Source organism: Apiospora marii, assembly GCF_038362585.1.
Source record: "Apiospora marii strain CBS 49790 chromosome Unknown utg000011l_segment0_segment0, whole genome shotgun sequence".
Taxonomy (NCBI): domain Eukaryota; kingdom Fungi; phylum Ascomycota; class Sordariomycetes; order Amphisphaeriales; family Apiosporaceae; genus Apiospora; species Apiospora marii.
The window spans coordinates 1,213,677-1,240,241 of NW_027117382.1; the positions used below are offsets into that span (position 1 = coordinate 1,213,677).

At 52.7% G+C, this 26,565-nt stretch overlaps 8 protein-coding genes across 8 annotated transcripts; 4 read left to right on the forward strand and 4 right to left on the reverse strand.

The window, feature by feature from the left end:
- Positions 1 to 568: 568 nt before the first annotated feature.
- PG985_013438 (nucleosome assembly protein) lies at positions 569 to 2,372 on the forward strand (the record flags this gene model as incomplete). Its single annotated transcript, XM_066833204.1, has 5 exons — positions 569 to 871; positions 962 to 1,041; positions 1,125 to 1,871; positions 1,942 to 2,261; positions 2,322 to 2,372. The coding sequence occupies exons 1-5, from the start codon at positions 831 to 833 to the stop codon at positions 2,370 to 2,372; spliced, it is 1,239 nt and encodes a 412-aa protein (XP_066677944.1). The 5' UTR covers positions 569 to 830.
- Positions 2,373 to 3,790: 1,418 nt separating this feature from the next.
- PG985_013439 (D-isomer specific 2-hydroxyacid dehydrogenase) lies at positions 3,791 to 5,481 on the forward strand (the record flags this gene model as incomplete). Its single annotated transcript, XM_066833205.1, has 4 exons — positions 3,791 to 4,086; positions 4,257 to 5,044; positions 5,106 to 5,215; positions 5,269 to 5,481. The coding sequence occupies 4 exons, from the start codon at positions 3,791 to 3,793 to the stop codon at positions 5,479 to 5,481; spliced, it is 1,407 nt and encodes a 468-aa protein (XP_066677945.1).
- A 3,265-nt stretch (positions 5,482 to 8,746) lies between these two features.
- PG985_013440 (uncharacterized protein) lies at positions 8,747 to 13,795 on the forward strand (the record flags this gene model as incomplete). The annotated part of the gene is made up of 6 exons (XM_066833206.1): positions 8,747 to 8,881; positions 8,965 to 9,097; positions 9,203 to 9,392; positions 9,452 to 12,518; positions 12,634 to 13,591; positions 13,656 to 13,795. The coding sequence occupies 6 exons, from the start codon at positions 8,747 to 8,749 to the stop codon at positions 13,793 to 13,795; spliced, it is 4,623 nt and encodes a 1,540-aa protein (XP_066677946.1).
- Positions 13,796 to 14,740: 945 nt separating this feature from the next.
- On the forward strand, positions 14,741 to 15,530 carry PG985_013441 (POS9-activating factor FAP7; the record flags this gene model as incomplete). Its single annotated transcript, XM_066833207.1, has 3 exons — positions 14,741 to 14,926; positions 15,109 to 15,254; positions 15,326 to 15,530. 3 exons carry the CDS (start codon positions 14,741 to 14,743, stop codon positions 15,528 to 15,530), a joined length of 537 nt encoding a protein of 178 aa, XP_066677947.1.
- A 250-nt stretch (positions 15,531 to 15,780) lies between these two features.
- Positions 15,781 to 16,598, reverse strand: PG985_013442 (inosine triphosphate pyrophosphatase; the record flags this gene model as incomplete). The annotated part of the gene is made up of 3 exons (XM_066833208.1): positions 15,781 to 15,895; positions 15,996 to 16,214; positions 16,345 to 16,598. 3 exons carry the CDS (start codon positions 16,596 to 16,598, stop codon positions 15,781 to 15,783), a joined length of 588 nt encoding a protein of 195 aa, XP_066677948.1.
- A 1,036-nt stretch (positions 16,599 to 17,634) lies between these two features.
- Positions 17,635 to 18,933, reverse strand: PG985_013443 (peptidase family c78 protein; the record flags this gene model as incomplete). The annotated part of the gene is made up of 1 exon (XM_066833209.1): positions 17,635 to 18,933. The coding sequence occupies one exon, from the start codon at positions 18,931 to 18,933 to the stop codon at positions 17,635 to 17,637; it is 1,299 nt and encodes a 432-aa protein (XP_066677949.1).
- A 1,353-nt stretch (positions 18,934 to 20,286) lies between these two features.
- Positions 20,287 to 21,714, reverse strand: PG985_013444 (seryl-tRNA synthetase; the record flags this gene model as incomplete). The annotated part of the gene is made up of 1 exon (XM_066833210.1): positions 20,287 to 21,714. One exon carries the CDS (start codon positions 21,712 to 21,714, stop codon positions 20,287 to 20,289), a length of 1,428 nt encoding a protein of 475 aa, XP_066677950.1.
- A 3,669-nt stretch (positions 21,715 to 25,383) lies between these two features.
- Positions 25,384 to 26,087, reverse strand: PG985_013445 (GTP-binding protein rhb1; the record flags this gene model as incomplete). The annotated part of the gene is made up of 2 exons (XM_066833211.1): positions 25,384 to 25,892; positions 26,033 to 26,087. The coding sequence occupies 2 exons, from the start codon at positions 26,085 to 26,087 to the stop codon at positions 25,384 to 25,386; spliced, it is 564 nt and encodes a 187-aa protein (XP_066677951.1).
- Between the last annotated feature and the right edge of the window lie 478 nt (positions 26,088 to 26,565).

A 26,565-nucleotide genomic window follows, 5' to 3' on the forward strand; every position in this document is an offset into this window, starting at 1 on the left:
TCTGCTGCTCCTTACTTGCAGGAGCCCAAGTCTTGATGGTTGGAAGGAGAAATTTTGCGTTTGCCTACCCACTTCTTCACTGAGTAAGAGGGAATAATAAGCCATTGATACACAGAATACATGTAGGTACAGCGCCCGATAGGCACGGGTTTTAGCGACTGGAGCGCAAGAGGGATAACTGGTAGCGATAGCAGAAGGCACACTGCTTCGAATTGAATATTCTGTAGGTCCTATGTATCCGGCCGGTCCTGTCCCTTCGACTGCTGCCACCACTAAAAACTGGAGTGGGCCACGCCTTCTTGTTCTCCCCCACCTTCGCCCCAGTAGAATCTTTCATCAACCATTTGTCCCTCCTCAACCCATTCACCAACTTGGCCACTCATCGGGTCCCAAGTCCAACAACATCTCCCAGCAACAAGGGCTTGGTTAGGTCTAGCTCGTCACTCTACTTGTCTACATGATATGAACATTCTCAGTCCAGCCCAAGGCCATTCATCTTCACACTAAACTCCACCTGAACTTGGGACTTTGTTCCGCCCTCCAACTTTTTTTTCCCTTCCCTTTCCCAACTCCCAGATTCGACTCCTACATATTCGATCCCCATTGTCGCCTTTGACCTGACAACTTGAATTTTTCTGGGGTGTGTCTTAGACCTCGCACTGAACTCGTGCCTGTCTTGTTGTTGATCTGCGACCCCCCCGGTCCAGTCTAAAAAATCAACGTCTACTTAGCGACTGCTGCACGGTCTTGCAGTTACCGCTACCCAACCCAAATCTTCCCCAACCAAAAATCCCATTTTCGGTCAACGACACCGCAAAACCACAATCACAATGGCCGAGCCCATCAAGAATCGCCGGGACGTGACTGCGCCGTGAGTCCCTCTTCGTCGCCTCCGAAGCCTCGCTTTTGCGAGACATGCAATCACTTTCGAGTTGGAAACTGACGTTTTATGCCATCTCAGGACCCCGCAGAACACCCCCGCCAACAATGCACCTATCTCTTCTCACGCCCAACAGCCTGGCGTGGCTAGCATCAAGGAGGGTAAGTCACGTTCTGCTGCCCTATGCGGCAGACCCATCGGGTGCAGTGGGATGAGGTTGCTAATAATATGTGATTTTTTTCAGATGACCTCGCTGAGCGTGCCGCTGCCGCATCAATCTTTGCTCAGAACCCCGCCCTCGTTCAGATGATCCAGGGTCGCCTAGGTTCTCTGGTTGGCCGTTCGTCTGGCTACATCGAGTCGCTGCCTGCTCCCGTCCGCCGCCGAGTTGCTGGCTTGAAGGGCATCCAGAAGGAGCACTCCAAATTGGAAGCCGAGTTCCAAGAAGAGGTCCTCCAGCTGGAGAAGAAGTACTTCGCCAAGTTCACCCCTCTCTACCAGAAGCGTGCCGATATCGTGAACGGTGGTACTGAGCCTTCTGAGGAGGAAATCGCGGCTGGTGAGAAGGATGATGACGAGGAGGCCGACGCCGAGGCTGCCGATAAGCCCAAGGAGGAGGAGAAGCCTGCTGAGTCTGCCGAGGCTGCCGAGGCCGCCGAGAAGGTCTCCGGTATCCCCGAGTTCTGGCTGTCTGCCATGAAGAACCAGATCTCGCTTGCTGAGATGATCACGGACCGTGACGAGGGTGCCCTTAAGCACCTGATCGACATCCGCATGGAGTATCTCGACAAGCCCGGTTTCCGTCTTATCTTCGAGTTCGACGAGAACAAGTTCTTCACGAACAAGACCATCACCAAGACCTACTTCTACCAGAACGAGAGTGGCTACGGCGGCGACTTCATCTACGACCACGCTGAGGGTGACAAGATCAACTGGAAGGAGGGTGAGGACCTGACTGTCCGGGTGGAGAGCAAGAAGCAGCGCAACAAGAGTAAGCCGGATCACCACAGATTGCCCTGCCCCCTATTTATCGATGATCTTGAATCTAACAAAGCCTCCAGACACCAAGCAAACCCGTATTGTCAAGAAGACGGTTCCTACTGAGTCCTTCTTCAACTTCTTCTCCCCTCCCAAGGCTCCCACCGAAGACGACGATTCCGCCGCCTCAGACATCGAGGAGCGCCTGGAGCTTGACTACCAGCTCGGCGAGGATATCAAGGAGAAGTTGATCCCTCGTGCTATCGACTGGTTCACCGGCGAGGCCTTGGCCTTCGAGGAACTGGACGATTTCGAGGAGAACGACTACGATGAGGAGGATGATGAGGACGATGACGACCTCAGCGATGACCGTGACGAGGATGAGGAGGAGTCTGAGGAGGATGTATGTTTTCCCACCCCCAGCCCATTTCGAGTTGGGCCACAATATGCTAACAAACAACAGGACGATGGCGCGAAGCCTAACAAGGAAGCCGCCGAGTGCAAGCAGAGCTAAGCAGCTTGCCTTCAATCGACTCATTATCCCGGCGTTTTGTTGCCGATAAGACAGGCCAGATGGTACATTATTTGTTGACCAAGTTTGCCGTTGACATGTGCAACGAACTTCGGTCCTTGGGCCCTTGCCCACCACCCCCAATAATGCTCATGATGCAGTGATCGATTTCATGACGCTGCCGTACCAACCCTCCCAAAAATAGACTGGCATTCCCTCTCATGTTAATAGGGCTGTTTCGGAAATCTCATTATGCGTCCACTGGTAGTTTACAGGTTTTTCTTTGCCATTCTACGAGATTTGGCCAGATTGGCGGAGGAGGCTGGCGATCGAAGTGAGAGAAGGGTGACGGTATAACGCTAATAGAGGAATGACTTCTGATATGGGTTCTCGGTCACAAACATGGAAAGGCATCAGCTTGAGAGGTCCATCAGGGAAAACCAGCTGGGGAATATATGCCAATGAAGCCTTTGGTCACCTGTCTCACGAGAGAGCTGTACATGTATCTAGCGCAGGGCCTTCTAATTGTTACTCACGTTCCGAAAACAAGACCCATCCATCATGATTTGATTTGCCTACCGACCTACCTGAAGTACTTACATGCAATCCACGTCAAATGAGAGGTTGATTCTGTGTGCACGAGCTGGACAAGTAAGCGCGGGCCATGTGGTGGTAAGACAAGTGTGCCGTACGTTTGGAGTAAGTGCTTACATACTTCTGCAGCAGGTATCCAATAACCGAGACTCTGTACAGTACCCCCTAGGTTACTATATCGGTCTTTCTCGCTTTCGCACTTGTCTTTAGCCCAAGGCGACGTTGTCAGTATGAGATGGGTATTTGGTGGCTATATTAGGTTCAGTGACTAGGTGAAAATATGAGCAATGATGCAATCCGAAAACCGGAGGACCAACTCGGCCAGCCCCAGGATTGCAGCGTCTCTGGATACTAGCGAACCACTAAGAAAACGCCGCCGCACCAATAAAGAGGGCTGGCTCATGTAATATTCAGCGTCGAGTTGCGTGTCCAGGCTGTTGGCCAGCAATTCCAGCAGTTACGGTGGTTACTCCCGCAGTTACCTGTTACCTAACGTGCACCCAACTTACATACACGTACTGCAGCTAAACCAGTCCCTAACCAGCATCCTCTGGCCAAAAACTTTTCCACCTGCCAAGGGGTCCCGCTTCTCTCTCGCTCTCCAAAGGCCGGCCGGCGTTTGTGTTAGTCGAACGACATGCCACTCGTCACTCTCTCACTCTCTCTGCTTCCGTGATTTTGGATGAGTCAAATACCACTTACGCTTACTTTCTTTATAACCCGGATTGCCCTCGATAGAAACAAATCCCTTCTTACCAGACTGAATCTTATTTTCGACCAACTGAATTTTGTATATTCTACGAACTGAATTGGCCTTTTCTTCGACCATGTCGCAACCGCAGAACATCGCGATTCCTACCCGGGCGGAGCGCCACAGTGTCTCGACGTCACCCAACGCGACTTTCCACACTCCGTCGCTTGGCGCCGCGGGCAGCATGGGGGCCATGCACGGGCAGCAGAAGGGCGCTCCTAAGCCGCTGAAGCCCTTCAACACCCAGGACATCAAGATCCTCCTGTTGGAAAACGTGAACCAGAGCGGCCGTGATATCCTGACCGGCCAGGGCTACCAGGTCGAGGCTCTCAAGACCTCCCTGCCGGAAGACCAGCTCATTGAGAAGATCAAGTAAGCCGCCCAGCCCCTGTTGCATCTGCTTCCACCGTCCTCCCTGGCTCCTTGGTTCCGTCTCTCTCAATGTACGACTTTGGGATGAGGCCGGCTCCTTCTGAGAGCCAGGAGAGATTGCAATATCATGAGAAACGCTACTACAGGACAGCCATGCTAATAATCACCAGGGACGTGCATGTCATTGGTATTCGATCCAAGACGAAGCTGACGGCAAAGGTGCTTGAGCATGCCAAGAACCTTCTCGTTGTCGGATGCTTTTGCATCGGTACTAACCAGGTGAACCTGGAATATGCGGCAGCTCAAGGTATTGCCGTTTTCAACTCACCCTTTGCCAATTCCCGCAGTGTGGCCGAGTTGGTGATTGCCGAGATCATCACTCTGGCCCGGCAATTGGGTGACCGTTCGTTGGAGATGCACCGTGGTACTTGGAACAAGGTCAGCAACAAGTGCTGGGAAATCCGCGGCAAGACCCTCGGAATCGTGGGTTACGGTCACATCGGCTCCCAGCTGTCGGTGTTGGCCGAGGCTATGGGTATGACTGTCATCTACTTTGATGTTCTGAGCTTGATGGGCCTGGGCACCGCCCGCCAGGTACCGACTCTGGAGGACCTCTTGGCCGAGGCCGACTTCGTCACGCTCCACGTCCCGGAGCTGCCCGAGACAAAGAACATGATGTCGACGAAGCAGTTCGCCAACATGAAGGATGGCTCCTATCTGATCAACGCCAGCCGTGGAACCGTTGTTGACATTCCCGCACTCGTCAATGCCTCGCGAAGTGGAAAGATTGCCGGTGCTGCCCTTGACGTATACCCCAACGAGCCTGCGGGCAATGGCGACTACTTCAACAGCGAGCTTAACTCCTGGGGCGAGGATCTTCGCAGCTTGAACAACCTCATCCTGACACCTCATATTGGTGGCAGCACCGAAGAAGCCCAGCGGGCCATCGGTGTTGAAGGTAAGCAACAACTCCTGGTTCTTGAGGATGCTTCAGTGTGGACTAACGAATTGCATTATAGTTGGTGATGCTTTGGTTCGGTACATCAACCAGGGTGTCACTATCGGCAGCGTCAACATGCCTGAAATTACCCTGCGCTCTCTGACGCTTGACGAGCCCAACCACGCTCGGGTATGTCCACCACTGTTACCCGATTTCGATAGCATCTCACTAACACCCAACAGATCATCTACATTCACAAGAACATCCCCGGTGTCCTTCGCAAGGTTAACGAGGTCCTTGGCAACCACAACGTGCCGAAGCAGACCAGTGATAGCAGAGGCGACGTTGCGTACTTGCTCGCTGACGTCAGTGACGTGAACACCGACGATATCAAGGATATCACAGAATCCCTGGAAGCCCTGGACTCGCGCATCATGGTCCGCGTTCTCTACTAAAGATGACGGGGCATGATGATGGGTCCAGAACCAAAATCAGATATGTCTAATGATTGGAAGACCAGATTTCATTTTACCCGATACACAAAATTTACGTTGGGAAGAATCTAATAAGAAGCTGAGGTGTGTTTATACCGGTGCTTTTTACTCGCTGGGGATTATAAAAGGGGGAGTTCAGACGAACTCCAGGCCCGCCGATCGGGGGCATTGTAACATTCAACACATTCAGAAGGATACGGTGGTATCTACATAGATGGTCATGGCTCGCGACCCGACTGGCGGACCGTGGGCAGGTTCAACAAGGAAAACGGAGACGACTTTCACTGGGGAAAGTAAACAAATGCGTCCATAGATTGCAGCATCAAGATGCATATTCAAGCCCAGCTGGAGCCGTCGTTCTGCGTGAAGTTGCCAGCACCACCCCTGTATGGATCTTCGGGACTGCATTGCAGCACTAACAGGCCATCCCCACGAGGTTTCTCTAGAACATTACCCTAATGGTAGTAGTAAGAGGAAATGCTTCACTGCCGGGGTTGAGCATGCCTCCCCAAGTTTCTGTCCAAGCTGGCGCAAAGGCAGCCTGCTGTAACATGGAGGGAGCTTAACGTAGATAGAGACCATGTGTAATGTTCCTATTCTGATCTGTCCGGGATGTTATAGGGGACCGGACCCCAAAAGCGTTGGTGACCTAGTGGCCAGCGACCCAGAAGACCGACAGCCAGCACGGTGCTGTCGGAATAAAGAGCCACTTTGAAACATGGGCCAAAGCGGGCAGTACTCCAGCATGAATCGTGTCTTGTTGAAGATCCCCACCCGCCCACAGACACATTGAATAACGACAACGGCGGGACTGAGAAACGCCCCCGAGTCCCGGCTGCTATGTACGACGAGAATGTCGTCAATGCTACTAATAAATACCTGATGTAGCTTATTGCTCCTGCGAAGTGATGCATTAATATTGAAAACCCCATGGGATCTGTAAGTGCATATGCAATATTAGAATATTGGGAAGAAGTTCAGTCGAACATTTTCCCGATCTTGGCACGCTATTGGACACGCCTGTTCGCCATCAAAACACCATTTCCACGTTGATGGCAGATTTGTCGGTGTGGCGTGCGTACCTGCTTTTAGGAGGTGTGGCAGGCCACGCTTGTACTACCTCGGCAGGTTAATCCATCCCATCTTGCCCCCAAGGCGAATAGGACACGACCCCCGACAGTGTCCTGAAAAGCTCGTCTGCCTTAGAATTAGGTTGCGGCGACAGCTACCGTAACACCAGTTCGGATAATGTGTCATCTCAAACCAGCAGCATGACCATCAAAGCCACGGCGATTCCTCATGTGTTTAGGCGCTGCTGAGAAAGAGAGAGAGCGTGTGTGAAGTGCGGCTACGGCTAACAGGTAGGTCATACCGCCTGTATTGAACCCTGGGTTTTAGCAAGCAACAAGCAACCAAAAAGATGGGTTTCTACCCCCGCTCGAGACTTAATTAGTGCTGCTTGGAAAAGGCCACCGTCTCTTTGTTGTACCCCCCCAACCACCAGCCTCTCCAGTCTATCCCGCCTCGAAAACATGCCTGGCAATCTGCTGGCTTCCTTCGACCGCCGCGGGAACCACCAGGCGGTCTAGATATCCCCCCCCCCTCGGCAGGTAAACAATGAAAGGTCGCTCCGCCAGCAAGGTACGCTGCACACACGGCGTGCCCTTTTCTCCAAATAACCGTCGTCTGTGGCAATTCGACGATGTGGGCTGTTGTTATTATTGTTGTGGTGACACGGGGAAGAACGTAGCCAAAACGATGCCTTGGGAGCCGAGCCATAGCAGGAGGTGCTATTTGCCTGCTGGCAGCTCGAGTTCATGCATGCACGGTGTGACTGCGTACACATAGGTATTGGCGGCGTTTGGGGTGTATGTAGGTAGAAGTTGCAGATACTCCCTGTCCCAGCCAGTCCCAGCCAGGCCAGCCGTCCATCGCCGGGCATGATGGGAGAGGTTAACACGTTCTTATGTACTTGCAATCGATCACTTTTCCTGCAATCAAGCCATTGCTGAAGTTTCCGATTTGATTCACCAGCCAGCCCCCCCCAGGCGAAGCTAGCAACTTGAAGTAACATGATAACGTACCAGCCTCATACTTAACAACACATATGCGGCATACTTGTACTTACCCTACGGCCCCAACGACAGCCCACATAATGCAGACCTCCTATTCCAGCCGGCCAGTTAGGCATTTTCAAGCTTTGAGACGAGCTCAGCGACATATGCAGGTACTTGGGACTTTGCCGGCTCGTTGCCGCACATTGCACATCATCTTGGAGCTTTGGGGTGTTTGGGGGTTGTGTTGGGCGTTGCAGGCCGAGCTCTCTCTCTCTCTCCAGCTCTGTCCTACTGCCTCCTCATGCAGGCTCGGAAAATGACAGCTAACCACTGCGCCAAAGCTGCTAGTAGTAGCATGTAACATAGTACTTACGTACATGCTTAGAGGGGGCCGAGTCATCAAGATGTTTGAAGCAGCACGCACAGCAACTCCAACAGTAGCAGCCCACGTCAGTGTACTGTATAGACAAGTACTCGCAGTGTACAGAATCGACCTAGCTTCAATGTTGGTCAAATGCAATCCATCCACGAGCGGACCCTTTTTCTCTCCCATGAGCAAGCCCCTGTCAGGGATTAAGGATCCCTATCCCATCCCGAAGTGATTGCTTGCTCCAGCTGCTCCTTATCCCCAATTTCTGGCATAGCGCTTCCTATCTACAATAAACTCCCTGTGAACGCCTGCATCGACGCAAGTCTACTTGTCCAACTTTTTTTCTCAAGAGGGTGAAAAGGAGACAGCAACGCGTATTTGTTGTCGAGGCCTCGCAGCATCTCACCCACTATTCCCAAAGTCTAGACGAGGGCTCTCTTCCTCTCTCTCGACTTCCCTCTCTACCTCTCCTCCCTCTCTCGCTCTCCACCCCCACTACCCTGCTTTCTCTTGGACAGCAGCTGTAGACGCAGCTTCGTTTCACCATAGTACATAGTTTGCGTGTTCATTCTGGGTTGTCTCCAACCAACTCTCTAATCTCTACCCACGCGAATGTCTTCTACTCTGGCTGCAGCTGCTTAACGACTGGCACCGTCCCCTCGGTCTGCTCACCCCACTCTGAATTGACGCGACACGATTTCACGACGACCTTTCGTTATTCCACCGAATCCCGGCTTGCCGACCTTTTTTTTCCCACCCTACCTAATCCAGCCAACCACCGAGACGAACCGCCGGCCTAATGTCGTCTAATTTCGATGTCGGGACACGAGCCTGGCAGCCCGATGCCACCGAGGGCTGGGTGGCATCCGAGGTGGTCAGCAAGCAGGTCAATGGCGACAAGGTGACACTGGTGTTCAAGCTTGAAAATGAAGAGGTGCGTACGAGTCCGCAAATACTGGCCACAGAACGGTCTTCCACGCAGAGACGAGAGAGACTGACCAGCATGTGGCCACGCAGGAGAAAACAGTCGAGCTCTCGGTTGCGGGCTTAGAGAGCGGCAGTGACCCGTTATTACCGCCGTTGATGAATCCTACGATGCTTGAAGCCAGTGATGACTTGACAAATTTGTCCCATCTTAACGAACCCGCCGGTATGCTACTCCTCTAAGCTTGGGTATTCTCCAGCACTTCGGCAGGACGCCAGCTGGGGAAATCTGACCAGGTGGTTCTCTCGCTGACTTTTGGTGCCCCTCCAGTTCTGCAAGCAATTCGGCTCCGATATATACAGAAGGAGATTTATACATACAGTGGTATCGTCCTGATCGCCGCAAACCCCTTCGCAAGGGTAGAATCTCTCTATGTCCCGGGCATGGTGCAAGTTTACGCAGGCAAGCAGAGAGCGACCCAGGCGCCGCATCTGTTTGCCATTGCGGAAGAGGCTTTTGCGTGAATATACCCGTTCCACGCCCTTCTAAGCCGGTCCGGTCGACTGACAAGAAATATAGGGACATGTTACGAGACAAGAAGAACCAGACCATTGTCGTCTCCGGAGAATCAGGAGCCGGTAAAACGGTCAGCGCAAAGTACATTATGCGTTATTTCGCTACCAGAGAACCCCCAGACAACCCAGGGGCCAAGTCGAAGAAGGGCGCCGATTCCATGAGTGAGACGGAGGAGCAAATTCTGGCAACCAACCCTATTATGGAAGCTTTCGGTAACGCCAAAACGACACGAAACGACAACTCGTCCCGTTTCGGAAAGTACATTGAGATTATGTTCGACGAGGCCACAAACATTATTGGTGCTAAGATCCGGGTGTACCTGCTCGAGCGCTCAAGACTGGTGTTCCAACCCCTGAAGGAAAGGAACTACCATATCTTCTACCAACTCCTTGCCGGTGCCAGCGATGCCGAGCGAAAGGAGCTTAATCTGCTGCCTGTCGACCAGTACGACTACATGAACCAGGGAAATGCACCTGTCATCGATGGTGTAGATGACAAGGCCGAGTTCGAAGCCACCAAAAAGTCTCTTACTACCATTGGTGTCGACGCTACGCAGCAGCAGGGTATCTTCAAGCTCTTGGCTGGTCTGTTGCACCTCGGTAACGTGAAGATTACGGCGTCTCGTAACGACAGTGTCTTGGCACCGAATGAACCTTCCCTGGAGATCGCCTGTCAAATGCTCGGAATTGACGCCGCCAACTTTGCCAAGTGGATTGTGAAGAAGCAGCTCATTACCCGAGGTGAGAAGATTACGTCCAACCTCACACAGCAGCAAGCTGTTGTGGTCCGAGACTCCGTCGCCAAGTACATCTACTCGAGTATGTTCGACTGGCTGGTTGAGGTTGTCAACGCCAGTCTGGCTACGGAAGAAGTAATGAACAGAGTGGTTTCCTTCATTGGTGTGCTTGATATCTACGGTTTCGAGCATTTCGCCAAGAACTCGTTCGAACAGTTCTGTATCAACTATGCCAACGAAAAGCTCCAGCAGGAGTTCAACGCCCACGTGTTCAAGCTTGAGCAGGAGGAGTACGTCCGGGAACAAATCGACTGGACTTTCATCGACTTTGCGGACAACCAGCCATGTATCGATCTCATCGAGAACAAGATGGGTATTCTGTCGCTCCTGGACGAAGAGTCGCGTCTTCCTATGGGCTCTGACGACCAGTTTGTGACCAAGCTGCACAACAACTTTGCCGGCAGCGGCGAGAAGCACAAGTTCTTCAAGAAGCCCCGATTCGGCAAATCCTCTTTCACCGTTTGTCATTATGCCGTTGATGTCACCTATGAATCCGAAGGCTTCATTGAGAAGAACAGAGATACCGTGCCCGATGAGCACATGGAAGTTCTGCGGGCCAGTACCAACAAGTACCTGGGACAGGTACTCCAAGCTGCTGCGTCGATTCGCGAGAAGGACCTGGCGGCGTCGACATCGGTTGCCAAGCCGGCCGCCGGCAGAAAGATCGGAGTTGCTGTTAACCGCAAGCCAACTCTTGGTGGTATCTTCCGGTCGTCACTCATCGAGCTCATGAACACAATCAGCCACACCGATGTGCACTACATTCGTTGTATCAAGCCCAACGAGGGCAAGGAGGCCTGGAAGTTCGAAGGCCCCATGGTTCTCAGCCAGCTGAGAGCTTGTGGTGTGCTCGAGACCGTCCGTATTAGTTGTGCTGGTTACCCAACTCGTTGGACTTACGAGGAGTTTGCTCTGCGCTACTACATGTTGGTCCCATCTTCGCAATGGACTGCCGAGATTCGCGAGATGGCCAACTCTATCTTGACCAAGGCCTTTGGCGAGACCACCAAGGGACAGGACAAGTACCAGCTGGGTCTGACCAAGATCTTCTTCCGTGCTGGTATGCTTGCGTTCATGGAGAACCAGCGCACTGAGCGCCTGAACTCTTGTGCCATCATGATTCAGAAGAACCTGAAGGCCATGTACTACCGATCTAAATACCTTGAGGCGCGTAGCGCCATAATTCGTTTTCAGGCCTTCACCAGAGCCTACATCACAAGACGGAAAGCCCAAGAGCTCAGAAAAGTCAAAGCTGCCACGTCAATCCAGCGGGTTTGGCGAGGCCAAAAGCAGAGGAAGGAGTACGTTCGCATCCGCAACAACGTCATCTTCGCTCAAGCAGCGTCCAAGGGCTACCTTCGACGGAAAGAAATCATGGAAACCCGCGTAGGAAACGCGGTGCTCCTGATCCAGCGAGTCTGGCGATCGAGAATGCAGAAGCGCGAGTGGAGAGACTACCGCCGCAAGGTGACGTTGATCCAGAGCAGGTTCCGCGGTCGCCAGGCCAGAAAGGAGTACAAGCAGGTCCGCGAGGAGGCTCGCGATCTGAAGCAGATCTCCTACAAGCTGGAAAACAAGGTCGTCGAGCTGACGCAGTCCCTTGGAACCATGAAGAAGGAGAACAAGACGCTCATCAGCCAGGTCGAGAACTACGAGGGCCAGATCAAGTCCTGGAAGACCCGTCACACCGCCCTGGAGACCCGAACCAAGGAGCTGCAGGCCGAGGCCAACCAGGCCGGTATTGCCGTCGCCAAGCTGCAGGCCATGGAGGAGGACATGAAGAAGCTGCAGGGCAACTACGAAGAGTCCAACTCGAACGTCAAGCGGATGCAAGAGGAAGAGCGCGAGCTGAGGGAGTCGCTGAGGACCACCAACACCGAGCTCGAGCGGATACGCGAGGAGACCCAGGCTCACGAGAACGAGAAGCAAACGCTCCGACAGCAGCTCAACGAGCTCCAGGACCAGCTCGAGCTGGCCAGACGCGCCGGACCCATCAACGCAGAGCTCGTCAACGGTCACGCTCCCCCTCCCCCCGCCAACGGCCTCATCAACTTGGTTTCTTCCGGCGCCAAGAAGGCGACGAAGCGACGAAGTGTCGGCGAGGAGCCCCGGGGTATGGATCGGTTCAGTGCCGCCTTCAACCCGCGTCCCGTCTCCATGGCACCCGGCGCTGGCCAGAGGCAGTACCAGCCCACTGGTTTCGTGCCTGGTGTCGACAGCATCGAGATGGAGTTGGAGAGCCTTTTGGCCGACGAGGATGGCCTGAACGAGGAGGTCACCATTGGCCTCATCCGCAACCTCAAGATCCCCTCTCCCAACAACAACCCTCCCCCCTTCGGACAAGGAGGTCCTCTTCCCATCTTATCTTATTAACCTCGTTACTTCGGAGATGTGGAACAACGGCTTCGTCAAGGAGTCTGAGCGCTTCCTGGCCAACGTCATGCAGTCGATACAGCAGGAGGTGATGCAGCACGACGGCGACGAGGCCATCAACCCCGGCGCCTTCTGGCTGTCCAACGTCCACGAGATGCTCTCCTTCGTCTTCCTTGCTGAGGACTGGTACGAGGCTCAGAAGACGGACAACTATGAGTACGACCGCCTGCTCGAGATCGTCAAGCACGACCTAGAAAGCTTGGAGTTCAACATCTACCACACCTGGATGAAGGTGCTGAAGAAGAAGCTCAGCAAGATGATCATTCCTGCCATTATCGAGTCGCAGTCTCTGCCCGGCTTTGTCACGAATGAAAGTAATAGATTCCTCGGCAAGCTGCTGCAGACGAACTCGCAGCCGGCCTACAGCATGGACAACCTGCTCAGTCTTCTGAACAACGTCTACCGCGCCATGAAGGCCTACTACCTCGAGGACACCATCATCCTCCAAACCGTGACGGAGCTGCTCCGTCTCGTTGGCGTCACGGCCTTCAACGATCTTCTGATGCGCCGCAACTTCCTGTCGTGGAAGCGTGGTCTCCAGATCAACTACAACATCACCCGTATCGAGGAGTGGTGCAAGAGCCACGACATGCCCGAGGGTACTCTTCAGCTCGAGCACTTGATGCAGGCGACCAAGCTTCTGCAGCTCAAGAAGGCTACGCTGAACGACATCGAGATTATCCAAGACATCTGCTGGATGCTGTCGCCCAACCAGATCCAGAAGCTCTTGAACCAGTACTTGGTTGCCGACTACGAGCAGCCTATCAACGGCGAGATCATGAAGGCGGTCGCATCTCGTGTCACTGAGAAGAGCGACGTCCTCTTGCTGCAGGCCGTCGATATGGACGACTCTGGCCCATACGAGATTGCCGAGCCCCGTGTCATCACGGCATTGGAGACATACACTCCCTCTTGTAAGTTCTACTCTGGATGAGAATCACTTGGAAGGATAATGAGTTGACTAACACGATACAATAGGGCTGCAAACCCCGAGACTGAAGCGCCTGGCAGAGATTGTGTCTGCCCAGGCCATTGCCCAGCAGGAGAAGCTGGATGATGAGTACGATGGCGAGGGTGCGCTGACTGAAGATGTCGAGGGCGAGGCCGTTGAAGCATAGGGGCCCGGCAATCGCATCCCACGTTTCTCAGTCCCACCAGCCATCTCATTACTGCTCCCACAGTGACTTTGGAATCGGTCAGGAACTTTCAAGAGACTGACGATGATGATGTTTTTACGCAAGCGATGAGAAGTCATTTGATGGATATCATGGGGAATTGAATTAGACCAGAGACTTACTTGCTCGGATTATAATGGAAGGCGTTGTCGCTTGATTACGCTCTACATAGGTGTGGCGATGGTCTATTGGAAGAGAAAAGCAAAGACCCGGAGAGGGCCTATCAAAGTAAAGACAAGACGGGGAAGAGGAGGAGACGAAGACAATCGAGAGGAACGATGTGTATGTGTATCCAAGAGGTCATGTAACATCGGGAGGCGGTGGACGTAGACAGACGACTGTACATGAGATTATTGAGTATTGGAGATGATGAAAGCGAGCATCTCCGGATTTGATCGCACGATTGGTGTTCTTTGACACTACTACTGCTACTACTTCTACTACTACTGTGATTTGCGTGTTGCTGCGACGGTATAGGGGCGACACAGAATGTTTGTTGGGCGGCTCTGTCTCCGTTAGGATTTACTGGAGGTGCCACGTGACCCCACTTTATTCGCAGAAAGTGTATGGAGTTTTTGGCATCTTCAAAAATCTTCACTTACAGAGGAGTCTAGAACAAAAACTCATCCGGGAATTTGCATCCAGCCCACTATATCTCTATTCTTCACGTTTTCTGGAACGATAACTATTGTTACGCCGCCAACAAAATCGCCTTTTTTAACATCTTCATTTCCGAAGTATACACTGCTCAGTTGAGTCGGAATTCGGACCTGCCAAACGGACCAAATTGTTCAAGTGGGGCCACTCACTTACTTGCTCTTGAATATCAGAAGGGAAGGAAATAGGAGATACACATTCCAGCAAGAGGAGAATTCTAGCAAGCAAATCATGGCTCGCACTCAGCCCAACATCATTGTCACGGGTACGCCCGGCGTCGGCAAGACGACGCATTGCGAGATGCTGGCCGAGCGCACGGGGCTGCGCCACGTCTCGGTCAACCAGATCGTCAAGGACAAGGAGTGCCACGAGGGCTGGGACGAGGAGTTTGGATGCTGGATCGTGGATGAGGATAAGGTAGGGAAAATCTTTTCACCACAGAACGGTCGATGATCTGCTGTCTGGGAAGGGAGGGAGGGAGGTGTTCTTGTCCTCCCTGCCATTATGCTTCCATCCCTTGACTTGGCTGAGGACAGCAATGAAAGGAATCAAGCGCGGAAACCTCTGGTGTGTTATAGTGGGCTAACCAATATCGACAGCTACTGGACGCCATGGAGGACGAGGCAAAGGTCGGCGGCTGCATCATAGACTGGCACGCGTGCGATCTGTTCCCCGAGAGCTGGATCGACCTTGTCGTGGTGTTGCGGGTGGATTCGACGACCCTGTACGACCGGTTGGCAGCGCGGTAAGTCACTTTTCCCCTAGCCCTGGAGGAAGAAAAAGAAGAAGTACGAATTGTTCTAACCCCCTTGTCAGGAAATACCCCGAGGCCAAGCTGCAGGAGAACCTGGACTCGGAGATCATGCAGGTCCTGCTCCAGGAGGCGCGCGACTCGTACGACGAGGAAATGGTCGTGGAGCTCCAGAGCAACACGTCCGACGAGATGGACAGCAACGTGGATAGGATCGAGCAGTGGATCACGCAGTGGAGAAAGGACAACGCCGAGGACGCGAGCGCTTAAGGACGAGAGGAGTCAACTTCTCTCTCTTTCTCTTTTAGACATCATTGCATGAGTTTACGGCGTTACGAATGGTCAGTTAGTTGGGCAACAAGTATAGTTGCCAGATTGGGGGATGGATGGATTTGCTCGATTTTCACTTGATTTTCACACAGAAAGAAAGAAAAAAGTTGATCATAAATCATCTATAAGTCCTTAACTTTTTGAGTTCGTGGTGGTATCTTGTCTCATGTCTTGTCGTCGTCGCTTTTTTCTACTGGTCGCTCTTCTCCTCCTTCATGCCCTCCTCGACCCAGGTTCGCACCTTGTCGAGCGCCCGGAACCGATGCGAGATCTTGTTCTTGGCCGTCGGGTCCATCTCCGCGTACCTATGTGGCCAACGTTAGTTCTGAATATCGAAAAAGAACGAGGTGGAGTGCGGTCGCTGGTAGCAAACCCCCTCCCTCCCCCAAAATAAGTAATAGGTACTTACGTCTCCCCTCGTACTCGAAGATGGGGTCCCAGCCGAAGTGGCCGGGCCCCCGCGCCGGCACGATCTTGCCCGGCGTCCGGCCCTGGAACAGGATCGGCTCGTGGTCCGGGCCCTTGGAGAAGGCGAAGGTGCAGACGGCCTCGGCCGACTTGTCCTCGTACGCCGCGAGCAGGTTGTTGAGGCCCTCGTGGCCGATGCTCTTCATAAACCATTTGCTGTGTCTTGTCAGCTTTACCGTCTTTTTTAGTATTTTTTATCTTATCGTCTCATTCGTTGTCTCCAACACATACACACACACAGTTATATGAGTGTGCACATGTGTAGACAGGTGAGTATGCAACTTACATGTACACGCCCGGCAGACCGCCCAGCGCGTTGAAGCAGAGGCACGTGTCCTCGACCAGGACGGGCCCGCCGACCTGGCGGGCGGCGACGCGGCACTTTTCGAGCGTGACGTCCTTGATCTCGCCCTGCAGCTCCGGCAGGTCGACGGCCTGGGAGCGCACGACGATGCCGGCCGGCTCCAGGATGGCCTTGACCTCGCGCAGCTTGTTGGCGTTGCCGGTGATGAAGTTGACTTCGGGGGACGAGGCGGCCATGATGATGGATGAATAAATGGGTTTGGTGGTGGAACGCTTTACAGGCTCAAGATTAGGTAAGTTTAATATGGATTTCTAGATTTGCAGCTGTGGTGACAGTTCTTTTTGGTTTTGGCTCAGATATAATTCTTCGCTTTTGCCTTGGTGATAGCTGCCTTTCAATAATACTTGTCCAAGATCGATCGGATCGGCTTGCCTATTTGAAAGTTCCGGCTCCGCAGGTTTAGCTTCAAATTTTGTTGTGGCTACACTCGACTTTGCTTGCTTGCGCGTCCTTTACCTGCTTGATCCCAGCTGTGGCGCAAGTCTATAGGCCGGCCAAGGCCCAGGCCAGATAGCGACATTCAGTAGACACCGGTATCGCCAGATCAATTGCCGGCGCTTGAAGCATTGCAATGGAAAAATCAATGGGTCAAACATCCAAGTATAATAGCATACGAGTGTAATACCCTGGTCAAATCATCGCTGTATCTATTGCTAGTTGTCGGAGAAAGCATGCCTGGCTGTTTGGTAAGTCCGGTGTCTTGTTAATCTATGTCCCTAGGTACTCCATACTGGCCAGACTACTGCCGCCGCACTTCCAATTTGGATGCTATGAAGCTGAACTTGGTGTAACACACCAGTCGCATCCAAAGTCGAGAAGGAGAAAAGAAAGGCTGCCTCAGATGACACCAAAATAATAAATTCAATCGACGATGATTGCCACTCACGCTATGCTACAAGAACCAGTAATACCCTATAGATCCATCCATTCCATACGCATGCCACCTTCCCAACCCCAATAAACCAGGTTGGCCCAGACCAAGGCAAGGCATCTCTATGTAATAGCTTGCGCCCCTCTATGTTATGCGAATTTCATTAAGTCGTCATATGCCATTTTCCCAACGGCATACTCTCCCTCTGCCTCGGAGCTGCTCCGAGACCTAGGTAACAGTGACCGCCCGTGTGCGTGGTGGCCGGCGGGGGATCAGCCTACAATAGGTACATAAGTCAGCATCATTCACACGGGATATGAAAAAGTATTTATAGGGTAATCTTACTTCAAGAGCTCGAATTCGTGGTACTTCTTCAAATACTTGTTTCCACGTCGATAAAGTGACAACGACTTGTCGGGCGAGGTCTTGTGGCTCAACGCGCGCCCGATCAGCTTCGTGATGCTTTGCGGGTCGCGGAACATGGGGTCGAAGACCAGCAGCTCTGCCGAGCCGTTGGACCGCTTCTCCAGCCCGACGATGGTCAAGGAGTGACCGCGATGCTGAAAGTAAATGGGCGGAAGCGATGTCGTCCGGACTTTTCGCGATGGGTCGACATCGCCTGACTCGAAATAGCCTTGCACATGGTCGAGCAGTTTTCGTTCTGCGATGATTGGCTGTTGGTCTTTGAACCCTTGGGCTTCCACAGCTATGTCCAGGCCGAGGAACATTGCTTGGGCCTCCGGCGTTCCAATATACTTGCGCGTGCCCTTGACGCCACCTGTCTCGATGCGCCCTTGGGCGTTGATGCCAAGATCCCACGCACGCTCTATCCAGTCTTGGATTCTGAAGATGCTGGGCAACTTGCCTCGGAAGTGTTCTGATCCCGGGGGTTTGGTGCCGACGATGTAGGAAGACAGCATCTGGATGTTCCGGTAGCCGCAGAAACCACCTTCCTTCTTCAGCTTAGAGACGTGTTGGACGCAAGGGTGGCAGAGATATGCATATTTCGTTGACGGGTTGCTCTCCAGCAGTTGCTCGAGCACGCCAATCACCCCTTGCTCGACCACCTGGCCTTCTTTCTTCAGTAGCGTCACCAGCCAGTCGGGCATCTTATCCTCATGGGCGTATCTCCCGAGCTCGGCTTTGCCTAACCGCTTCTTCGGTCTCTCTTCCGCCGCCTCGAACTCCGGGTTTTGCCTCTTGTGGTTCGTGGCGTTGGGCATCTGCAGGATCTGCTTCCATGCCTGTATGGAGTTGCCCTGCTTGCTGCTGCCGTCTGCGTGATGACGTCGCGTGGGCGGAACCGCGGCGGCGGGCTCCTGCTCTGAATAGGGCGACTGGTACCCGTCCCGGTTGGCGTGCTGATGATACGGGGACCCGCTGGCGCTCCGGCTGCTGGTGTCCCCGGCGGCCTCCTCGAGGTTGTGCAGCTCGATGTGGTCATCGTACTCGGCCAGCGTGATGACCTCGCCGCAGCTCTCAATGGGGCATTCGGCATAGTGCACCTCCTCCACGCTGGGAGCTACGGAAGATGACACATCATCCCCGTCGCCATTGTGCTTGATGGCTTCTTGAGGAGGATGGGGGTGGTCCTCATCCACGGCAAAAGGCGATTTGCCTTCCGAGTGTTGCGTCTCCATGTGCTATATACCTATGATGTCAGTGAAGTGCCCTAAGGACCAAATAGCGCAAACGTCGCGGGGACTCTGCGATGCGATGCGATGCGCTGGGTGACTGACCAGATATATATCATACTCCTCAACAGTATGAAACCCGCACAGGAAGGGGCATTTCAGCGTGTCTGCTGTTGCCATTATTAAATAAGCACCCCCGAGGGAGTGGAATGAGATGCAGGCGGGATCGACGCGTCGTCGCTGCCAGAGCAGGCTTTAGTAAAACTCAAAGTTGGGCCCCTCCCCTCCCCTTCCTCGTCGCCCTCTCCGTCCAAGTGCAGAGCGTGGAAATCAGCGTGGGGAAAGGTTATGTAGTATTCACTAGGCGCAGCAAGGAAGGCAATAAATGATGGGAACCAAAGCAAGATGGATCCCCTGTTCTTTTCCCTTGGATTGGGAATCCGACGACTTCTAGGAATATGTACACTTCTCAGTGTTTGGCTGCGCAGGTAGTCTGTAGTATGACGGCGGTTCGTCCGACTCTTTCATATGCGTGGTTAAGTCAGGTTAGGTTAGGCAGGTTAGGCAGGTTTAGGGGTGGTGGCATACATGCGTTAAAAATCCGAGAATCCGAAAAGCCGGGAATCAGGGTCCTCCAAGGTTTCGGGAGGTTTTTAGAGTAGGCAACGGCTAATAAGTAGCGTGTGTGGTCGCAGTGTTACAACAGGCAGTCCACATCAGTCATGGTGAGAAAATCACCCCAGTTGACGTGTTTGTAGAGGACAAAGACAATGAATGATTCGTATCGAGTGCGGGTGAGGCTGGCAGGTAGTCAGTCTCATAGCCGGCAACCCTGGACGTAATGATGTCTGGAATGATGGGGGGCCATTTGAATTGCCGTCTTCAGTGTGCATTGTTAGTGGCTACTGGCTTTAAAAGTTGGGTCTGGACCCCTAAACTAGGGGGAGGGTGCTGGGTGCTGCGCAAGGGTGGTTTAAGCAATTGCTTGAATTGATCCCCCGGATTATTACTACCCTGTCTTACTTGGCCTTGCACAAAGACACCTATAACAAAGAAACGGCAATACCTCGTCGCGTAAACCACTGTCAGCCAGCCGACTACAAACCCCATTCTTAGTCGGCTACCCCAATGTCAGCCATGTCAATGTCAATGTTAATGCCAGCTATGCCGATACTGTCACCAATGACTCTCATTGAATAACAGGGCTATACGACAGTCACTTATGCGCTTATATCACTGGTGTATCCTATACACGATTGGTATAATCAGGTCATAATTTTAATTGAATCATGGGGGTCTCGTCTAATCATATGTAGTCTCTGTGGAGTAACCGTAACCCATTTTACCATCGTTCCTTCCTTACACGGCCGTCTTGGCCATTGCCTCCGTAGCTTCGGCAACCGCGGCGGCAGGCGCAGCCTTCTTTGCCGCCTTCCCCTTGGCCTTTGTTGAGGTCGAATCCTTCGGGAGCTCCTTGGTGAAAGGCAGGAATTCGGGGTTGGTAGGGATGTATTTGCGAAGCACCTCGGGCACGACGAGACCCTCGGGCGTCTGGTAGTTCTCCAGAATACAGCAGAGAGCGCGTTCCGTGGCGGTCAGGGTCGAGTTGAGGCAGTGGACGTACTTCTTCTTGGTCTCGGTCTGGGTCTTGGTGCCGAAGCGCATCTCGAGCGCGCGAGACTGGTAATCGGTGCAGTTGGAGCACGAAACAAGCTCCTTGTACTCGCCCTGGAAGGGGAACCACGCCTCAAGATCGTACTTCTTGGCGGCGGCGTTGTTCAGAGCGCCCGAAACGATGGCAACGACCTGGTAAGGGAGTCCCAGCGACTGGTAGAACTCTTCCGAGGTCGTGAACATCTGGTCGAACATCTCCCAGGACTTCTCGGGGTCGGTAATGACGAACTGCTCGACCTTCTCGAACTGGTGGACACGGAAGATACCCCAGGCATCTCGGCCGTGCGAACCAGCCTCTCTTCGGTAGCAGGTCGAGAAACCGGCGTACTTGATGGGGAGCTCCTTGGCCTGCAGCCACTCGTCGGCGTGGAAGGCAGAGATGGGCTGTTCCGAGGTCGCGATCAGGTACTTGTCGTTCTGGGGCTCGCCATCCACGACCTTGTACAGCTCCTCGTCGAACTGCTCGAGTTGGGCGGTCTTGGCCATGTAGTCCTTCAACATGAATTGGGGTGTCTGCAGGGGCGTGTAGCCCTTCTTCATAAGGAACTCGAGGCCATAGTTGATGAGGGCCTGGTTCAGGAAGACTCCCCACTGCTTCAGGAAGTATCCACGGTGTCCGACCACCTTCACACCTCGTTCGGGGTCGTAGCCGTCGATGCGCGTCAGCACCTCGTGGTGCGAGAGGACGTCCTTCTTCTCAACGGTGGTGCCCTCGGGGGCCCACGTCCGCAGGACCGCGTTGTTGTCCTCGTTGTCGTGGACGGGCACGGAGTCGTGGACGTAGTTTCCGATGGAGCCGACCTTCTTCTTAAGAGCGACGTCCTTCTCGGCGGCAGACTCGAGGAGAGCCTTCTTCTCCTTCTCAAGTTCGGCCTTCTGGGCGAGCAGGTCGGCCGCATCCTCCTTGGCCTTCTTCTTGGCGCCAATGGCCTTCTGGGTCTCGTTGATCTTTGTGTTGACCTGAGAGGCGGCGTAGTTGGTCTTCCGGTGGTCTTCCCACATCGCAATGACTTCGTCGACGACCTCGACGGGGGCGTATCGGCGGCGCTGCGACTCCCGAATCTTCTCGGGGTCGCCGCCGCGCTCCTTGATGAAATCAATGGCGTCGAGCATTTTGAGAGGCGGTGGAGAGAGACTTCAGGGGCAAACGAGAGAGAGAGGGCCGACAAAAAGAATGCGACAAGAGGATGGTGACTCAGAAGGTGGTATGTTTGGACTTCGGTATTCTGGTACACAGATCAACAAGGAAGGTGGGGTTGGATTTTTGATGAGGGGCATTATCAGACGGTGGGGCACTTTGGGCTTTTTTTCGACTTGGGCCTTGGGCTGACTTGGGCATAGAAGTAGGCAGTAAGTAGGAACTACGAGCAATGAAAACCTCCGAACCGCACTCCTAAGCAATCTTCATACCAGCGTTCTCGTCGCCCATGCCAAGGCATTGGTAACAGATATTGCATGCGGGAATACTCTTGCAGACGTGACTTTTACCTTTAGCGAAGAACGTGTCGTATTCAAAGCGCAGGTATTTGAAGTTGGCGTAGGTGAATTCGCAACTGGAGGGGTCCCTTCCTTCCCCCTATTGCTCCCTAGAGGGGTGGTTATACAACCCCCTTACTTGCCAGTATGCCAATAATCACCGCCCATACCAGATATTTGGTACATGCTATTAACATTTGTGACGTCTCGATGCTAGTAGAGTAAACCCCGAAAATGTTCGGTTATGCGACCGATTATTCCAGTGACGGGTTGGTTGTGGAATGATCAGGGGTGGGATAGCTGACAATTGGCAATGTAATAAGTGGCTGGCGATGGAATAATTGGCGACGGGATCACTGGATACGTCGAGGGATACACTGGGTACCTGATTATCTGATTATCAGGTAAGTGCTCTACGTAGACGCAACCGGGTATCCTGGCCTTTGCGGACTCCATGACTTATCATCTCGGAATAGCTGCAAGTGACCATGTTGGTTACTTCGAAGCATATGTATTCAAGCATTAAAGTAACTCTGTCGACTATGAACGTTTCCAGAGAATCATTGGATTGCCTCGTGATCCTCGTCGAATTGCTCGAGGTGAGCATTCTCATGTAGTCCTTCAGCATGAACTGTGGTGTCTGTAGAGGCACTTCTTCAGGAGGAATTCGAGCCCGTAGTTGACGTTGAAGAGGAACAATAAGTAAGCAGGTTGGGACTCGGCGCTACAATTTATGTAAAACATTTCTCTGCTATATTCGATACTGTCGTCCGTTTCTTTCGGGGGAAAGACCAGAAAACTCCAATCTATGACACAAACTCTGGGGTACAAGGGGCTTTCTCCGGTAGTAATCAGTAACTTGTACTGGCACTGGCCTGGTAACCTGTAGACAGCTTTCTACCCTTATTAGAGCGCTTGTTTGGATCTTTCTTGATGTGGCTGAGATTGACGGAGGGAGGATTTCGTGAGACATCGTGTGTGCGTCAGGACCTCGTGGTACGAGAATACATCCTTTTTCTCGGCTGTGGTGCCCTCGGGTGCCCACGTGCGCAGAATCGCATTGAACGCGGTCGTTACAGGCCTTGCTGAAGATTCTGTCTTGCTTGTACTATAGGGGCTCATGCCCCAGCCTCGAAGCAACATTATCGACAGTAAACTTACCCAGGTGGCTTCATTGTATCATAACGTCCATCCTTCCCCTTTCCGGGGTGGATAACAAAGCGAGTCGTCAGAATCACGGGGTTGGTTTCAAATGCCCAAGTCGCCTGTTGGGGAGGTTTGGTAGGTGAGGCAAAGTTCATAACGTTTAAATGTTGGTTGGCTTGGTAAGTCACTAGATGGTCTGTTGGTAGAGTCCACCGCGATAACAGCTTTGCGTTGACCTACGTACGACGCGCGCGTCGACGTTTAGATGAAGAGACCGTCTTCTTATTATTATTATGCGTGCCGTCTACGCTTTGACGTCCCTTGATAGATGCGACGAGGATAGTAATCAGATGAGGTATGTGATGAAGATGGCGCCTACCTTGTTTTTGTGCTTCAGTACAGTACGGGGGAGCCGACACCTTTCACCAGGGGCGGTTGATGTCTGTGAGATCAGGAGCACGCTCCGTTTCTATCCCAGAACATCCAAATTCGAACTTGACTACAATGACTGCAAAAGAGGCGACATGTAATGTACATACCTGTGTAAACCCTTGCTCGCATCTGATGTATACAAGTGTAGTATTATGAAGCGTAAGGTAGGAAGTCCAACAATAAAGCTGCTCAGCCGAACCATGGTATGTTGGTACGAGCCCCCTATTCAAAAGTGCTTACATCATTGCTGCCAGAAACACCACCACCAACTTCGTTGATGGTGTTGTTGCTCTGCCCTGGAGATCGAATCATACCCCCGAACACCGTGGTCCTCATCCCCATGCATGATGTCATGAGAGCTGGCGTTGATTCACCCACAGCCGCATCCTAATACACTACATCCACAACCAATGTCAGCACTGGTTTTAGAATCGGCCTTGGCGTTGTTGAATTCGGCCTGGGATACGCTGGACTGTCCAGGAAATGGCATGGCCAGAGCCAGGGGAGCCACCAGGGCTGCGGAGACGTTGATCAATAAAGAGATAACCCCATGAGGCAATGATAGAATATGCCCACCTCCAAGAATAATCTTATGGAACTGCATTTTGAAGCAGGGTGTTTTTGGGTCGCTGTGATGATGCGATGGTTCTATTCGAGGCCCTCGAAGGCCGAAAGATGATGGGTCGAAAAGCTCAGGTATGATCTTCAGTTGCTATAACCAAGTTCCATAAATGAAGAGGGAGAATAAAGATTCAGCCAGCTTAGATTATGCACAAACCAGAGAGGACTCATGGGATGGCGAATCATGGTCTTTAAGAATATTCTGCTCCACGTGGGAAACAAGCTCATCCGATTAAACTTAAGCGCCCACTATCGTGAAGTGAGTAGTTATTCCCTCGGTTCGTTGACCTAGACACAGCAGGTCATCTAACTTTCTAAAGTGGCTGCATACTTAGGTCTGCCCGACAGGAAGAGAGCTTTGAGGAAATATTTTGAGATAACACGCGAGCAGCATCCCGAGAGGAAAGTCGGCTTGCGAGAGAGTGGGCAAGCCGGCTGTCGTCCCTGTACCTCCAAGAGCCAGTCTCCTTCCCGTCAGTGTCTTGTCACCGGGAGGAATAAGGAATCCATCAGTGCTAAGACAGGGGCACGTATGAATTCTTCCTATCTCAGAAGGGGTAGCCCCTACATAGACTCCTGCTTCCCATTCAGCTGTTATTGGGCATATCAAAGTGTTGATCGTCATAGCACGGCTTTGGAAGCGAGTATCCCCTTGATGGAGATAGTGCTGCTCTTGGTATGATACTTCCCGTGAATGATGTGAATGATCGGAAGAGGATAGGGGTACAGCACAACATCAATGCAATGTGACAGCGAACATTTCCATTTCAACATTCTCTGTGACGTGGATTCTTCTCGTAAAGATCCCTCTAGATGGTGTTTGCAACCCTATATACAGGCCAGCAGGACGCTACTCCAAACGACTATTTATCGAATCAAGAACCCACATCCTGAACGGGAAAGCACGCGTCCAAACATCATCGCCCAACTCCAAGGGAAAACCAACTCAATGTCTATGGCCACAGACCCTCCTGACTCTAAAAGATCCAGTATCCGGTGAAAATGTTCATATGCCGTCTGGTTTTGATCGTCTTGTCGTGAATCATCGTAACGGCTGAGCCCAGCTCGGCCGCAATTGGACCCTTCCATGACCGGACCCTTGCATGATTACATGACTTGGCACTTGCCGCCATCCGGGGGCTCGTTAGGGTTCTGTCCCTTCTCGATTTGCGCTATCAGGATCTCGAAGGCCTTGGCGACGCACTCATTGTAGCGGGCGCTGGCCTCGGTGAAGGCGCAGTTGTACTTCTCGGCGAGCTTCTGGCCGTCCTCGTTGCTGACCTGGCGCTGCTCGGGGCGGAGATCGCTCTTGTTGCCGACAATGACGATGGGCACCCAGTCAGTGCCCAGGTGGTTGAGGATCTTGTCGCGGATGACGGTCACCATCTCGAAGGAGGCCTTGGAGGAGACGGAGTAGACTAGCATGTAGCCATGGATGCCGATGAAGTGCTTCGAATTCAGAATACTGTACTCATCCTGTCCAGCTGTGTCGACGATCTCGGTCGCGTAATCCTGCCCCTTAAGCCGGATCAGCTTCGAGAAGGTGTTTTCGATGGTCGGGTAGTAGGACTCGACGAAGTGGCCATCGACGAATTGGACTGCGAGCGAGGATTTGCCTATGGGTGTGGGAATTGCACATGTCAGTAACGCGACATGTTATAGCTGCGGAACCCGATCGGCGACGGCCTTGCAGATATAAAGCTTTGTGTATAACACATGCTAAAGGCATAGTAATTGTTGTGCCAGAGAGACTTACCGACAGAACGGCTACCCACTATGGCGACCTTTCTTTGCTTAGACGGCACCGGCATCACACGCGACTGGAGGGGTAAATCGTAGGAGTCGGTAGGTGAAGGAAGGGAGGGAGGTTCGCCGCGGAACTTGGGTGCAGGTAGAACAAAAGTTGTGTGATCTGCCAGATCACGGCGACGACTCGGAGGGGACGTATTACGATTATTATGATTATGACGTAGGAATGTTGCCCAATCCGTGTAGAGAAGATGGAGGTTTGGTGGATTCGACTTAGACGAGGGAGGGACAATGCCAGAAAACTGGAGGGCTGAGAATTTTAGCCGGAAAATGCAGTGGTAGGTCAGCGAGTATTCAAAGCGAGAGGCGACACGCGTTGGGCAGAGCAGAGGTTATGTAAAGATATAGAGACACTCTCTTGCTCGTGCGACTGACTGGTCGCAATCGTGTGTTTGCCAGGGTAATGGAACAGGGGGGACGGACAGGAGGCTCAATGCTTTTCCCTTTGTTTTGTCTTGCTTTCCCTGGTGAGACGTCTGG